Source organism: Thalassophryne amazonica, chromosome 15 (genome assembly GCF_902500255.1).
Source record: "Thalassophryne amazonica chromosome 15, fThaAma1.1, whole genome shotgun sequence".
Classification (NCBI taxonomy): domain Eukaryota; kingdom Metazoa; phylum Chordata; class Actinopteri; order Batrachoidiformes; family Batrachoididae; genus Thalassophryne; species Thalassophryne amazonica.
Window position 1 is genome coordinate 473,730 of NC_047117.1, and position 16,019 is coordinate 489,748.

Sequence of the window (16,019 nt, forward strand, 5' to 3'; positions counted from 1 at the left end):
ATACCATCATTTTTAAAGAGGTCCCTTTAAAACGTTTGTGTAACGCTACATGTTAGCATATCCTGTAATGATAAACCTTTAGCATCAGCATTCTTAGCATGTTAGCATCAGAATTGTTAGCATGCTAAAACATTTCTCATTTTATTTACATATTTAAATCAATATGACATTAGCCGTTAGCATGCTGAAACACCACCACACCATGGTGGCGGTTGGCATAGGGGGTGTGTCCAATCACAGCACTATCTCCCAAACGGATTAAGTGCTGATTTTCTCCTCCCAGCAGCAGGCGACGCTGTAACAAGGATCACCTCTCCGTTTTTTGGCGAGCAAATTCCTCTGCCCACCTCAGAGCATTAGTGATGTCACTGGTATTTCCTGTTCCCCTGGCAACCAGTGCAGAGCCCCCGGCATCGCCCCCCATGTGGTGACAAACTGCTACAGCCCAATCACAGGCTGAGAGGGGCGGAGACTCCTGATGAAAGACAGCAACAGCCAGTCACACAGCGTGCTAAAGGCTCCACCTGCAGGTGGCAGTGTGATGGCATTACCTTGGGAACCTGGCAGGCACACAAAACCTTCCCAGAATCCTTCTTTTGAGCGAGCAGCATCACCAGACTGTTGGGTGCGGCAGCGCTGACCCGGTTCACCGTCTTCATGAGGATCTGATGGTCATGTGACATAGTCATGATCGATAATCAATAAATGTGATCATCCACTGTACAGACGTTTTCACTTTCATGAACAGGAAACAGAAAGTGGCCATGTTTGTGTGTTGTTTTTCGTACCGACGCAGAGTCCGTGTCCACAGCATCGACCAGGAGCTCCTTCACACCATTTTTCTCCAGCACACCCAGAGCTCGCGCCACAGCCTGTGCAAAGCATGATGGGAAAGAACACAGAAAAACATTACAGGCAGCGAAACATGAGCCAAATGAGTTTTACAGACACCAGGTTCCAACGCCGAGGAGACCTCAGAGGGCCATGTATCCATCCCCCAACAAGTCAGGGGATGGATACATGAACATTTTAAAGTCACTGAATATGTCTTGAACTTCATTTCCATCAGTTATGTAGAAATACAAACAGTTTGGCACTCTATGGTAAATCTGTGTGGAGTAGACAGTTCACAAAAACTGAGTGACTGTGCAAGATGGAGAAGTGAGGAAAGCCACCAAGACACCCAGACAACCCAAAAGAAGTTACAGGCTTCTGTGGCTGTGACTGGAGGAATTTTGTATTTTATATCCCCGGTTATACAGCATCATAATGAAGTGTTACAGAGGAGGACTTTCACCAAAACATCAAATCTAGGCTTGCATCTCAGATGTTCCTTCTGGAAAAATGTAGATGAACTTTCAGGTCTTCTTTTTAAGAAAGTCCTCCTCAGTTTTTGAGAACTGTGTTTCTACATAACTGATGTAAATAAAGTCCAAGACATTCAGTGACTTGGAAATGTTCATGTATCCATCCCCTGACTTGTCAGAAGAAAACTGGCAATAAAACTGGTTGTTTACAGGTATTATACCAAAGGGGCCAATTACATTTGCAACCCATCATCTTGGCTTTTATATTTTGAATTAATTTACAGTTGTATGTAAAAGTTTTCCTTTGTAGGGAGACTTAAAACCAGGGGGACAGGGCTTTTTCTGTGGTGGGCCCTCAGCTGTGGAATGATTTTCCCCTTAACAACCGAACAGCCCCCACTGTAGAGTGTTTTAAGTCTTGTCTAAAGACCCATTTTTATGCTTTGGCTTTTAACACTGCGTGAGTGTGTGATCCTCTGTGTGTGTGTGTGTGTGTGTTTTTGTTGTACAGCACTTTGGAAACTATGTTTGTGAAATGTGCTATATAAATAAAGGGTATGGTTTATAAATCACTGGTTGTCTGGATCAGCAATTTCAGTTAAATATATCATATAGCAGACGAACACAGTGATAGTTGAGAAGTGAAATGAAGTTTATAGGATTTACAGAAAGTGTGCAATAATTCTTTAAACAAAATTAGGCAGGTGCATAAATTTGGGCACCCTTGTCATTTTATTGATTTGAATACATTTAGCACTAATTATTGGAATACAAAATTGGTTTGGTAAGCTCACTGACCCTTGACCTCCTTACACAGGTGAATCCAATGATGAGAAAGTGTATTTAAGGTGGCCATTTACAAATGTTTCCCCTCTGGAAATCTCTTCTAATGAGTGGCAACATGGGAGCCTCTAAACAACTCTCAAATGACCTGAAAACAAAGACTGGTTAGTCCCACTGAGAGTACCGACAGGCACGAAGGGCAGCAGCCTCTGCTGTGGGGGAGGCAAAGCAGCAGGTGTGGGAGGAGTTCAGAGCAACCATGGAGAAGGACTTTCTGTCAGCATCAAGGTGCTTCTGGCGGACCATGAGGCACCCCAGGAGGGAAAATGGGGAACCATCCAAGCTGTCTACAGTAAGGATGGGACTCTGTTGACCTCAGCTGAGGATGTAATCCGGTGCTGGAAGGAACACTTTGAGGAACTCCTGTATCAGACCCGAGCGCCCTCTATAGGAGGGGCAGAGCTGGAAGCTGATGGAGGATTTTCATCAATGTCCCTGGTGGAAGTCACTGAGGGAGTCAAACAACTCCACAGTGGCAAGGCTTCAGGAGTTGATGAGATCCGTCCAGAAATGCTGAAAGCTTTGGATGTGGAGGGACTGTCTTGGATGAGACGTCTCTTCAACATTGTGTTGAGGTCTGGGTCAGTGCCTAAGAAGTGGCAAACTGGGGTGGTGGTCCCCATATTTAAAAATGGGACCAGAGAGTGTGTGCCAACTACAGGGGCATCACACTACTCAGCCTACCTCGTAAAGTCTACTCCAGGGTGTTGGAAAGGAGGGTTTGGGCGATAGTCGAACCTCTGATTGAAGAGGAACAATGCGGGTTCCATCCTGGCTGTGGAACAACCGACCATCTCTTCACTCTCACAAGGATCCTAGAGGGGACCTGGGAGTATGCCCACCCAGTCTACATGTGTTTTGTGGACTTGGAGAAGGCGTATGATGGGGTACCCCGGGAGATACTGTGGGAGGTGCTGCAGGAGTATGATGTGAGGGGGTCCCTTCTCAGGGCCATCCAATCTCTGTACTCACAAAGCGAGAGCTGTGTTCGGGTACTCAGCAGCAAGTCGGACTCATTTCCAGCGCCACCCCTTGTCACCAATCCTGTTTGTGATATTCATGGACAGGATATCGAGGCGTAGTCAGGGGGAGGGGTTTTCCCAGGTGTGTAGGCTCAGGGTCTCATCACTGATTTTTGCAGATGATGTGGTCTGAGGCCGTGGTTCTCAGCAGCAGTGGCGGTCCTAGAGTGATTTACTCCCTGGGCGAAACCCCCTGCGTGCGCCCCCCCCCCGCGCACACTAACGTGGCCACCACCTCCGCCCCACCACCCATGAAAACACTAACTTCATCCTGAACACCCACAATCCCACAAATTAACTCACAACAGCTATTTTGAAGAACAAATTTCCAGTTTTAATGACTACTGCAATAACAAACCCAAAGAAATTGGCACAGTCTAATGTGTCATCATCCATGGACTTATCTGCAATGATCATCTCAAAAGTTTGCAGGAGGCATCATAATTGTTTGCCACAGTGCTCACTATCCGTGATGTGAAATTCCATCGAGTAGGAGCATTTCTGGGCAACCTTGAGCAGCCTGCAGACTCAAGGAAAGACATCTTCTTTGTGGATTTTGAGAAAAATGTGGCAAACCCAGAGAGTGATGCAAAAAATATTCTGCACTCAGATAAGCATTTAGCCCCCTGAGACAGAACCAGATTCAGTCTGTGTGCAGAGCAATGCACAAACATTGACCTGGGGGCTGTTGCTTTAACTTTGGCCTGCAAACCATTGAGAGCTGAAGCCATGACAGCAGCTATGGCTTCTTCATAAGGAAGACTATCAAATGGCTTCACCAAAATCTGGTCCACAACATTCAAATTGTCTGCCATTATGTGCAGCTTGCTACCTAGCTAGCTCGCTAGCTGGGACTGGCGCGAGGCTCGTGTGAAGTTTGTCCACCTGTGAGTGCTTTGTGACGGTGGAGGAGCTCAGCAGCACCTGCTGCTCGGTAGGAACAGAAACTGAGATAGAAGACAGAAAGCGTGATAGAAGTCAGTCTGCAAACACAAGCAGCTACAAAAAAAACACCAGAAATAGAAGCTCGATTTGTCGCTAGTCGTTTTTAACAAAGAAAATGCCGCTAAGAGAATTAGGAAAGTCTCCGGTTCAACTCAGAACAGAATGAAAATTTAAAAAATGCTCCCACGGATGTTTACACCAAAAGATCGCTGATTCGCTCATTTCGCTGTCAATCAAAAAGGGATTCAGCCTCAGACCGATCAACCAATCATCATGCAGAAGCTGAGCGTCCGGGCCAGCCGAGGCCCGCCCACTGCCCCACAGACACGCTGAGCATCCGATGGGCGGGACAAAGCCCAGCATTTATCCAATGACTCGTCTCGTTTCACTGCAGTCTTTGCTTCGCTACTGTTTATAACACTGTGAAGCTGCGGGAATGAGTGAGAGGAAAGCCGCCATGGGACGGGAAGGTGGGGGCGCCGCTCTGCCGTAACGTAACCACGATCCCCCCCGTCAGGACAACCCCCCCCACCCCGTTTTTTTTCCCCACACGGTCGTGCTGCCCCCCCCCCCGCGATGCCGCCCCTCAGCAGGAAACCAATGGATTGCCTACTCCAGGTAGGGAATGAGGTCTTGACCCAAGATAAGCAGTTCAAGTAACTTGGAGTCTTGTTCACGAGTGAGGGGACAATGGAGCATGAGATTGGCCGGAGAATCGGCACAGCAGGGGTGGTGTTGCATTCACTCTACCGTACTGTTGTGACGAAAAGGGAGCTGAGCCAATGGTCATGAGGGTTGGGTCATGACTGAAAGAACTAGATTGCAGGTACAAGCAGCCAAAATGGACTTCCTCAGGAGGGTGGCTGGTGTCTCCCTTAGAGACAGGGTGAGAAGCTCAGTCATCCGCGGGGAGCTCGGAGTAGAGCTGCTGCTCCTTCGCGTTGAAAGGAGCAAGCTGAGGTGGTTCATGCATCTGGTAAGGATGCCCCCTGGCGCCTCGCTAGGGAGGTGTTCCAGGCACGTTCATCTCGGAGGAGACCCCGGGGACAACCCAGGACTAGGTGGAGAGATTATATCTCCACACTGGCCTGGGAATGCCTTGGGATTCCCCAGTCAGAGGTGGCCAATGTGGCACGGAAAAGGGAAGTCTGGGGGCCCCTGCTAGAGCTGTTGACCCCGACCCGTGATCCTGGATAAGCGGTTGAAGATGAGTGAGTGAGTGTCTTGTCTGTGTTTTTTTGTGGACCCCAGGAAGAAGAGTCCTCACTATGGTGATGACTAATGGGGATCCTGTTCATAATAAGCAAACAGTAAAAATGTGCACATAAAATGTGCAGTAAAAAATGTGTGCAAAAGAGAAACAAACAAACAGATTGAAGTTGTACATGAGGTATATGAATTGGTTCATTTTTGTCAGGTTCATTTGTTCATCAGTGTGACGGCCTGTGGAAAGAAACTGTTCCTGTCTCTGGTTGTTGTGATGTACAGAGCTCTGTAATGTTGACCAGAGGGGAGGAGTTTAAACAGGGTGTGTCCAAGGTGGGAGGGGTCTGCAGAGATGTTACCAGCTGGCTTCCTGGTCCTGTACTGGTATAAGTCATGAATGGAGTTCAGCCTGGCTCTGATGATTTTTTTTCTGCAGTTGGTTGAAGTCTGTGCCTGTCGTGTTTGGAGGCAGAGGGAAACCAAACAGAGATGGAGATGCACAGGACAGACTGGATGATGGATGTGTAGAAGATGATGAGCAGTTCCTGGGCAGGTTGAACTTCCTGAGCTGTCTGAAGAAGCACATCCTCTGCTGTCCCTTTTTCCTGATGGAGTCTATGTGGGAGGTCCACTTTAGATCCCAGGAGATGGTGGATCCCAGGAACTGGAAAGTGTCCACAGTCGACATAACTGTTGAGGACTGGGGGGGGCAATGGTGGGTTCTTTCTGAAGTCTACTATCATCTCGACAGTCACCGCTGGGTTCAGATCCAGCAGTGGTGGGCACAGATAACAAAAAAATTTACTTCCATAACAGATAATCAGATAACTGAAAAGTTATCTTTGATAAAGCTAAAACGATAAACAACCCGAAAATGTATCGGAAGTTACAGATAACCGATAAGGGATAAATTTCAGTATTGTTTCCGGTAGACTTGCCACTACTAACAAGCTGATTTTGAGTTTTAACACCACGATCGATTCTGGAAGCATCAAACAGGACGATAGACCCAAACAAAGAGTCAGCACTTCTGTCTTTGAGCATCCGGCCCCCTGCTGGAAGCTCCTGTTTACTACATGGCTTCCAGCACAGAAGCAAGTTGAGAGAAGCCATGAAGCTCAACTTAAATTAACTCAAATTAATACTGATAGAATAACTCCATTAATGTCAATTCTGTCATTTGTACAAAGTTAAAATATAACATATCTTTTAATCTTGAATAATGCAGTAATTCTGAGGTTTTGTAACAAACACAGACAGATCACAAAGGATTCTGGGTAAAATGTGCCTCTGCAAAACACTGACTGGTTCAGTCATTCATTATGTAAACCAACAGGTTAATGTGACGTGTGTCGTGTGTTGGTGTTTCCAGATAAATGTGCTTTTGTAAAATATGCCATTTTTATTTGTAAAAAAGGCATTTTCAAAAAAAAAAAAGCCAAGTTGTAATTAGATAACTGTCTGATATAACCGGTGTCAAAAATAAATAATAGAACACTGTAGGGCTGCAACAAACGATTATTTGGATCATCGATTAATCTGATGGGGTTTCGACACGCTTAATCGATTAATCGGATTAGCGGGGAATTTTTTAAAAATGTGCCAGGGAAACAATTTTTCTCTCCTATCACTTTATTTAACAACAGAACATTATTTGAAAACTTAAAATACTTGAAAATCAACAAATTGTCAAATGTCCCTTGGCTGTTGAAATATAAAATAATAAAGAATAAAACAGTTTATAATAAAGAACAAAAATAATTATTTCAAATGGCATTGCTTTATCAAAGTGCTGAGTTGCCATAAAACAACACTGAAACATACGAGGTCTAATAGAAAAGTATCCAACCTTATTTTTTTCAAAAACCATATGGATTTGAATCACGTGTGATTACATCAGATAAGCTTGAACCTTCGTGCGCATGCGTGAGTTTTTCCACGCCTGTCGGTTACGTCATTCGCCTGTGAGCACGCTTTGAGTGAGGAGTGGTCCACCCCTCTTGTCGTTTTTTTCATTGTTTAGGAATGGCTCAGAGACTGCCGCTTTGCTTGATCAAAATTTTTTCAGAAACTGTGAGGGACATCAAAGTGGACACCATTCAAGAAATTCAGATGGTTTGTGGTGAAAATTTTATGGGCTTCAAAGAGATTACGGAGTGTTACTGTCGCTTTAAGGACGGCCCCCAGAGGCTGTGGGGCGCGCTGCACTCCCAAGCCGCCATCGACAGGCTGAGTGACCATTTCATTTCTAAACGGATGGCTGTATGGATCCGTGACCATCGATGCGCGAAGCCTCCGCTCCTCTTTCCATGACAAAAACTCCTGTAACAGTGGAATGTGCCGTTCATTTCCAAACTGGACGCTGTGTTTTATCCGGGACGTCGTCTGACTAGCACAGGAATTGTGAAAAGACGTGGACATCAGCACTTTTTCGGCACATTGAGACAGACGTGCGGAGGAATTCTGCACGTTGCGGCGGTGCCGCATGGCGCACAGCAACGTTGTGATGAAGCCTCACGGGACATGTTCTGGCATGTCCAGGCACATCCACAATTTCTCGGATAATCACTCGATGGAAAAACCACTGACAGCTGTCTGAACGCCATCTCAAAGCCGTCCTGTGAGACCAAAACGGAGGTGGTTTTGTCTCGCTCCAGTAGCGAATCCATCGTGATGCGCGAAGCCTCCGCTTGGCTTTCCATGACAAAATCTCTTGTTAAAAGTGAAATCTGCCGGAAAATGGTTGATGTCCAGCTCTTGTGATAACCAGGGAAATGGCACACGATGGTCAGGATCCAGACAGCCATCCGTTTAGAAATGAAATGGTCACTCAGCCTGTCAATGGCGGCTTCGGAGTGCGGTGCGCCCCACAGCCGCTGGGGGCCGTCCTTAAAGCGACAGTAACACTCCGTAATCTCTTTGAAGCCCATAAAATTTTCACCACAAACCATCAGAATTTCTCGAATGGTGTCCACTTTGATGTCCCTCACAGTTTCTGAAAAAATTTTGATCAAGCAAAGCGGCAGTCTCTGAGCCATTCCTAAACAATGAAAAAAACGACGAGAGGGGTGGACCACTCCTCACTCAAAGCCTGCTCACAGGCGAATAACGCAACTGACAGGCGTGAAAAAACTCACGCATGCGCACAAAGGTTCAAGCTTGTCTGACGCAATCACACGTGATTCAAATCCATATGGTTTTTGAAAAAAATAATAAGGTCGGATAGTTTTCTAATAGACCTCGTATAAATGTTATAACATATATGGTGAAAAAGAGGTATTTTTATTTCTGCAAATGAGCAATTAGCATAACCAGTTAACCATAAAACCTAAATCAAAAACTGTAGCCGACTCATTATATGTTCAACATTCTCTGGATAACTTGTAAACTATGTGGTCATTTCACAGTGACACACGTGACTCATCCCACATATTTCTCTTTCTCTCTCTCTCTGCGAGGGAATGAGAGACTCTTCACTCTCGCACCGTATTTGAGCAAACTTTGGAAACATGAAGACTTTCAACTGTAAAATAAAGCCTATAAATTAATTTCTGGGGCTATACAAGCTGAAGGAGCTGGTTTTATGTGAAGACTGATGGAGTTTTTTTTTTTCTCCGCTGCAGCGCTGCTCGGCTCTCTGTCTGCAGGGCGGCCAGTGCAGCACAAACAGCCTGGCTGGATTTTACGACTGCTTAAACAAAAACATTTGTTAACTTGCCCAGACACTGAGCTCTCCCCTTCCTCGTAGATGACTCCGATATGCTTTCGTTTGAGATGCTGCATCATTACGTCGTACTCCCGTGCCATGTGAGGTCCGACTTGCAAATGTTGGAGTTAACAAACGTCTTTGCGTTGTTTAACGTAAAGTGCTCCCACACTTTTGAAGTCTTGATTTTCTTCTGTCTACTTGTTTCTGCCATGTTCTAAGTGTGTAGTTCTTCTACGAAACAGCGTCTGATCTGCTCTGTGCACTGGTCGCTACTGGCGTCAGGAGCGGCCAGCAGCTTCTGACGCCATAATCGCTCGACACAATGCGTTGCCAACGCCTGTTGTAATCGAATTTTATCCATTTTATCGATTCGTTGTTGCAGCCCTAGAACACTGTCATGATCTACTGGTGCCAGATGTTCAGTACTTAAGCTGGGTTTACACTGTGCGAGTTTTGGCCCTTTTTCAGCTGATTTTTCATTCTTGCAAGAATTTTTTTGGATCGCACTGAGTTTCAGGTTAATCGTGCGTCCTGCATCATGTAGTATACATGGAGTAACGAGCTGTGTTTAAATCTCATGACCACCTCCTGATCGGCGATCATATGGTCAGATGAAAATCAAACCTGTTTGATATTCTGGTCGGCCGTCAGGAGGGTATCCTGCTGCTGAAGAGCTACAAGCATCCAACCTCTCGCACTGTGCCTGCAAACACCGCAGACCTGTCTTGTAAATTTTTTTTTGTTTGTTTTTTAAACTTTGATGTCTCCCATCGAGAGTTTTTGTAAAAAAAATAAGAAATGTAAATTAAATTTGAAAAGAAAAAAAAAAAAAGCTTCTGTTTACGTTTTGCTTCTGGAAACATGAGTCCGAGGTGTGGTTTTTGAACGTACAATGTGTGTGAGAACATAAATTGTGCGCTCTGAACTTTTACACCGTGCGGTTCTGTGGTACAGTTTGAGCTGGAACCGAATACAGCGATTGAAAACATCAGCCCAGCTTCAGTTTGAATACTGCCATGAACACTCCTGGCCAGTAGATGGCAGGAGACACAGTGAAAACTTGCCAAAACAAAATTCCATATAATCTGTGTCTGCTACATTTAAGATGCGTGAAATTTAACAAACGCAAACACAACAACAATGTTTATAAACCCAGAGAATATATTCACGAGAGTTTTAGGCACTAGAGTTTAATGCTGTTGTCTGTGGAGCCTGATCAGAGTGTCTCAAATGCATTTCTCATGTCGTGAACGTACTGAGATTACCCTATCATACCCATAATGCACTGGGCACAGCATGTCCACACTAAAATCTTACAAATTAGCGCATTACTTTAAAACTAAAACATATATCTGATATTTTCACTTTATAAAACTTCAGATGTGACATTAATTTAAATAACTTGTCCTAAATTAGTTTGGTTAAAATTTGAACCATAAGTTAAAAATGTATCCCTCTGGGTGACTTGGGTGATATTGCCCGCGTATCAGTATGGGGTTAAAAGAAATGAGTTTTTTTTGTGACCAGTTCTCCTTTGTCTGCAGAGGATAGAGCGGTTTCTTCTAGAAGCGGCTCTCCTCTGTTTGCAGAGGGTAGAACTACAAATCTGCTATAAAACATTTAACAGGTAGATGCTCAACTGATTTTAAATTTTAAAAATGTTTGTAGCTGTTCAGCTTTATTTACCAAGTTAACGGTCTAAAAATTATCGAACAAAAATTTATCGGAAGATAATTAGTCCGATAATGGTTTTTAAAGTTATCTGAAAAAATAATCTGATAATGAAAACATTATCTTCGATAATTATCGGTTATCGGAACTGTGCCCACCACAGATCCAGGTTGTTCTGACCACACCAGAGGACCAACTGTTCCACCTGCTGTCTGTATGCAGCCTCAGCACCATTCTGGATGAGTCCAATGATGGTGATTCATTCATAAGAGGGGTTCCCTAAGGTGCAGTTGTTCGTACAGAGGGAGAAGAGCAGTGGGGAGAGCACACACCCCTGAGGGGCGCCAGTGCTGACTGTCCGTGTGCTGTATGTGATGCTCCCCAGCCTTACCTGCTGTGTGCTGCTCATCAGGAAGTTGGAGATCCACTGACACATGGGAGCTGGCACAGATAGGTTGGAGAGTTTTTGATGGAGAATGTCGGGATGATGGTGTTGAATGCCGATCTGAAGTCCATGAACAGGATCCTCACATACGTCCCTGCAGAGTCCAGGTGCTGCAGGATGTAATGCGGTCATGTTGTCTGTATCCTCAACTAACCTATTTGCTCGGTAGGCAAACTGCAGGGGGTCCAGCAGGGGTCCTGTGATGTCGTTCAGGTCGATCAACACCAGCTGTTCAAAAGACTTCATGACTACAGATGTCAGGGTGACGGGCCTGTAACTATTTCGTCCTGTGATGGAGGCCTTCTTTGGGATTGGGATAATAATGGAGTGTTTCAGCAGGAGGGGATCTTCTTGATCTTTTATAATCATTAGATCATTGGTGTGGGTGGGTTGCAGAGGGGAGGTGGAAAGAGGTGTCGAGGGCAGGTAGTCCATTGTTGTTGGGGTGGGTGAGGGGTGCATGAGGGCCTCTTTCAAATTTTGGATAAAAGAGGTTTAACTCCTCAGCCAGTTGGAGATTCTCCACAAGTTGGGGGTTGGTCTCCTGTAATGTGTGGTATGCTGAAGACCTCTCCACAATGTTGCAGCATCGTTGGATGATAACTGGCTTTCAGCCTGTCAGAGTAGCTCCTCTTTGCCGCTCTGATCCCCTTTTTCAGTGTGTTCTTGGCCTTCTTTTACAGGAGCCTGTTTCCACTTCTGTAGGCCTCCCCCTTGGCTTGACGGAGTTGCCTTAGTTTCCCAGTAAACCAAGGTTTGTTGTTGCTTTATGTGCAGAAAGTTTTGGTCTGCACACACAGGTCCTCACAAAAACTGATGTAAGATCACAAAGTATCACAAAGTCCATGAATGTCTATCGATGCAGCTTCAAAGATGCTCCAGTCTGTGCAGTCAAAACAGGCCTGTAGCTCCTGCCTCGACTCATCTGTCCAGTGCTTTACAGTCTTCACTACAAGCTTTGCAGGTTTTAATTTCTACCTGTAGGTAGGAATGAGGTGGATCAGACAATGATCAGAGTCCCAAAGCTGCACGGGGAACAGAACGATAGGTGCCCTTTATTGTTGTGTTACAGTGGTCAAGAATATTTGCATCCATGGTGGGACATGTGATGTGCTGTCTGTATTTATGGAGATCCTAGCTGAGACTTGGCTCTGGTAAAATGTCCAGAATGATGAACAAGGAGTCTGGATACTTCCTCTCCATGTCTGTGATCTGGTCAGCAAGCGGCTGCGCCTCTGTTGAGCATGGCTGGAGCGGAATATACACGCCGACCACCACGAACGAGGAGAACTCCTGTGGTGAATAGAACAGGCAACAGTTGAAAAAAGTTTCCATCTGAGGGCTGCATGTTGTCTTCAACACTGTGGCATCTGTACACCAACCATCGTTTATATAAACGCATGCTCTGCCTCCTCTCGTCTTTCCAGAGAGCTCCGTTATGCAGTCCGTGTGCAGCAGCTAGAAGCTGGGGAATTGCAGAGCACTGTCAGGGATATGTTCACTGAGCCAGGTTTCAGCGAAACACAATGCTGCGCATCTGCCAAAGTCTGAGTTTTTCCTGTTGAGAAGCAGCAATTCATCCATCTTGTTTGACAGAGAGCGTACACTGGCGAGGTGAACTGACGGGAGCACAGAGCACAGCTCCCACCACCTGAGTTTTATGAGCACTCCTGCCCGCTTCCCCCTCTAGCGTCTCCTGAAAACTCCAAACAGAGCTGCTGCTCCTCCAACCAAACCATCACCTCCTCCTCCATCACCGTCTGGTATGCTGCTGCCACTGCTAAAGAAGGGAGCAGACTGCAGCATATCATCCACGCAGCAGAGAAGGTGATCGACTGCAGTGTGCCATCCCTACAGGACCTGTGCACCTCCAGGATGTTTGTGAAGATAGTGGCCGATCCCTCTCACCCAGGACACAAACTGTTTGTCTCCTTCCCCTCTGGCAGACAGCTGAGATCCATCAGGACTAAAACCTCAAGACACAAAAACAGCTTCTTTCCATCAACAATGCCAGAGACCCCCACTTACCCTGTGTCACCCCCACCCCCCCACCACAAAGTACAGATTGGTACTGTACATCTGTACTCCAATCACCTGTTTTTGCACAGCCCCATTCCACTACATTGTATTTATTTAACAGTGAACATAGTTTTGCCTATTTGAGTCTTTGTTTTCTTTTTGTTTATGTACTAATAACACCAGATCAAATTCCTTGTATCTGAGAACTTACTTGGCAATAAATTTGATTCTGATTCTACAACTCCCTGGATCAGTGCAAACCAGCGAAAAAGATGACAATCCAATGTTTATGAGCTCTTCCCTGGTGTAAGAGACCAAAGAAGGTGAGCACAGTGCAAAAAAACAAAACAAAAAAAACCAAAATGTGCAACATATGGGAGAGTGCAGTACCACGGCGTCATCTGCAGTGCCACACAGTATCACTTAAGGATGATCTGCTTTTTGTAATCTGTCACCATTAAAGCATGATCTAATTTGAATAATCTGGGACAAATAAAGGACGATCTGATTTTTGTAATCTGTGACCACAAAAGATGACATGATTTTTTTAATCTGGGACTCCTAAAGGATGGTGTGATGTAATAGCCTGGTTCACCTCCATGGTCTCCAGTTTCCTGACCATGGTGTTGGTCTTCCTCTGCAGCACTTTGAGTTGACTCTGCAGCTCTCGGCGTTGCCACTGAGGGATGGGCGTATTATCTACAGCCTGACAGAAAAAAACAAAAAACAGCAACAGTCACAATAAACTCATCATTTTAATCTGACGACAAACAGGAAAAAGACCAAGGGAGCAACTTTCCATGAGCAGTTCTTTACATTCTTCAGTTTGAGTATCTGCTAGTAGATACTTTGGAAATATCTTATTTTTGTTCAAGGTAATTCAGGTCACAGAGCGGCACTTGACAAATCAAACTTGTTTGTGTTGGTTTCCATAGTGATGCTGCTTCCTGAGGGGATGCAGATTTTATTTTGTAACAAAGTCAAACTGAACTTTTGTCACAGTGCAGTTAAATGAAGCCGACCTGACAGGAAGTGATGTCACGCTGAGCTGTGAGCTTGCTGTCATGTTTTCAAGGTTTACATCTGCAGGTCTCACAGTGTGCTGCTGCCAGCGGACTGGAGAGCATTTCATGATGTACTTGTATCCTGATGTCATCGTTTAGGGCGACTGCGTCTCCCACACGATCAATGTCAAGTTATTATTTACTGTCAAACCTTAAAGCTCGGGTAGGTAACTGTGTTCAGAAGCACTTTTTGTTATATTGGGTGAAATGGTCCATCTATCCTAACAGTTGTCAATACATTATGTATTCAGACGTCTGTAGCAGCTGTAGGATCGATAAAACTCCGACCAGTATAAGCTCCGCGGTGCGCTCTCAAAAAAACAATCAGATGCCTTCATGTCTAGTTCTTCCTGTTCGCATCACCAGGCTCAATGCCCCCCTCCGTCCCACCCTCCTCCGCGCGTGCACACTAGGGATGGGTATTGATAAGTTTTTATCGATATCGATGCCATTATTGATTCCTTTTCAATTCCCTTATCAATACCTCTTGTGAATTTTCTGTGTACTAAAAGTACGAGGTCTGTTAGAAAACTATCCGACCTTTTTAATTTTTTAAAAAACTATATGGATTTGAATCATGTGCGCTTGCATCAGCCAAGCTTGAACCTTCGTGCACATGCGTGGGTTTTTTCACGCCTGTCGGTTGCGTCATTCGCCTGTGGGCAGGCTTTCAGTGAGCACTGGTCCACCCCTCTTGTCGGATTTTCATTGTCAGGCAAATGGCTGAGCGACTGGAGCAGCGCTGAATCAAATTTTTCCAGAAACTGTTAGAGACAGCCAGGTGGAAACCATTCGGAAGATTCAGACGGCTTTCGGTGGCTTTTCAGTCGAGTGAGTATCCGAGAAATTGTGTAACAGCTCGGTATGTCACAACTTGTCCTGTGAGACTTCCAACACAGACGTGCTTTTAGTTGCGCGCCATTGCGGCTCCGTCCCGACGCGCGAATTCCTCCGCACGTCTTTCATTACAAAATCTCCTGTAACAGTGGAATGTGCCACAAAAGTGCTGATGTCCAACTCTTCTGCAATTTCTCTGGTAGTCAGACGACGTCCCAGATCAACACAGCCTTCACTTTGGAAATGATCTGGTCGTTTCAGCCTGTCGATGGACGCTCGGAGCGCGGCGCGCCCTGCGCCGCTGTGGGCTGTCTTTAATCCAGTTGTAACGCTCCTTAATCTGTGTGACGCCCAGAGTATCCTCACCGAAAGCCGTCTGAATCTTCCGAATGGTTTCCACCTGGCTGTCTCTCACAGTTTCTGGAAAAATTTGATTCAGCGCTGCTCCAGTCGCTCAGCCATTTCCCTGACAATGAAAATCCGACGAGGGGGGTGGACCAGTGCTCACTCAAAGCCTGCCCACAGGCGAATGACGCAACCAACAGGCGTGAAAAAAGTCACGCATGCGCACGAAGGTTCAAGCTTGGCTGATGCAAGCGCACGCGATTCAAATCCATATATACTCAACAAAAATATAAACGCAACACTTTTGGTTTCGCTCCCATTTTGTATGAGATGAACTCAAAGATCTAAACCTTTTTCCACATACACAATATCATCATTTCCCTCAAATATTGTTCACAAACCAGTCGAAATCTGTGATAGTGAGCACTTCTCCTTTGCTGAGATAATCCATCCCACCTCACAGGTGTGCCATATCAAAATGCTGATTAGACACCATGATTAGTGCACAGGTGTGCCTTAGACTGCCCACAATAAAAGGCCACTCTGAAAGGTGCAGTTTTATCACACAGCACAATGCCACAGATGTCGCAAGATTTGAGGGAGCGT

The 16,019-nt window shown here is 45.5% G+C and overlaps 1 protein-coding gene and 1 long non-coding RNA gene across 2 annotated transcripts in view; one reads left to right on the forward strand and one right to left on the reverse strand.

The window, feature by feature from the left end:
• Positions 1-245: 245 nt before the first annotated feature.
• Positions 246-16,019, reverse strand: part of aars2 (alanyl-tRNA synthetase 2, mitochondrial (putative)) — a 79,261-nt gene continuing 63,487 nt past the window's right edge. The window contains exons 19-22 of the mRNA XM_034188431.1: positions 13,763-13,873; positions 789-872; positions 552-665; positions 246-475 (exon numbers count right to left, since the gene is read on the reverse strand). Coding sequence (XP_034044322.1) covers positions 308-475; positions 552-665; positions 789-872; positions 13,763-13,873 — 477 coding nt within the window. The 3' untranslated portion in view covers positions 246-307. The remainder of the gene's footprint in view (positions 476-551; positions 666-788; positions 873-13,762; positions 13,874-16,019) is intronic.
• Positions 5,117-12,827, forward strand: LOC117526372. Its single transcript, XR_004565274.1, has 3 exons — positions 5,117-5,127; positions 9,684-9,687; positions 12,628-12,827. It is a non-coding gene; the product is annotated as an uncharacterized LOC117526372 (long non-coding RNA).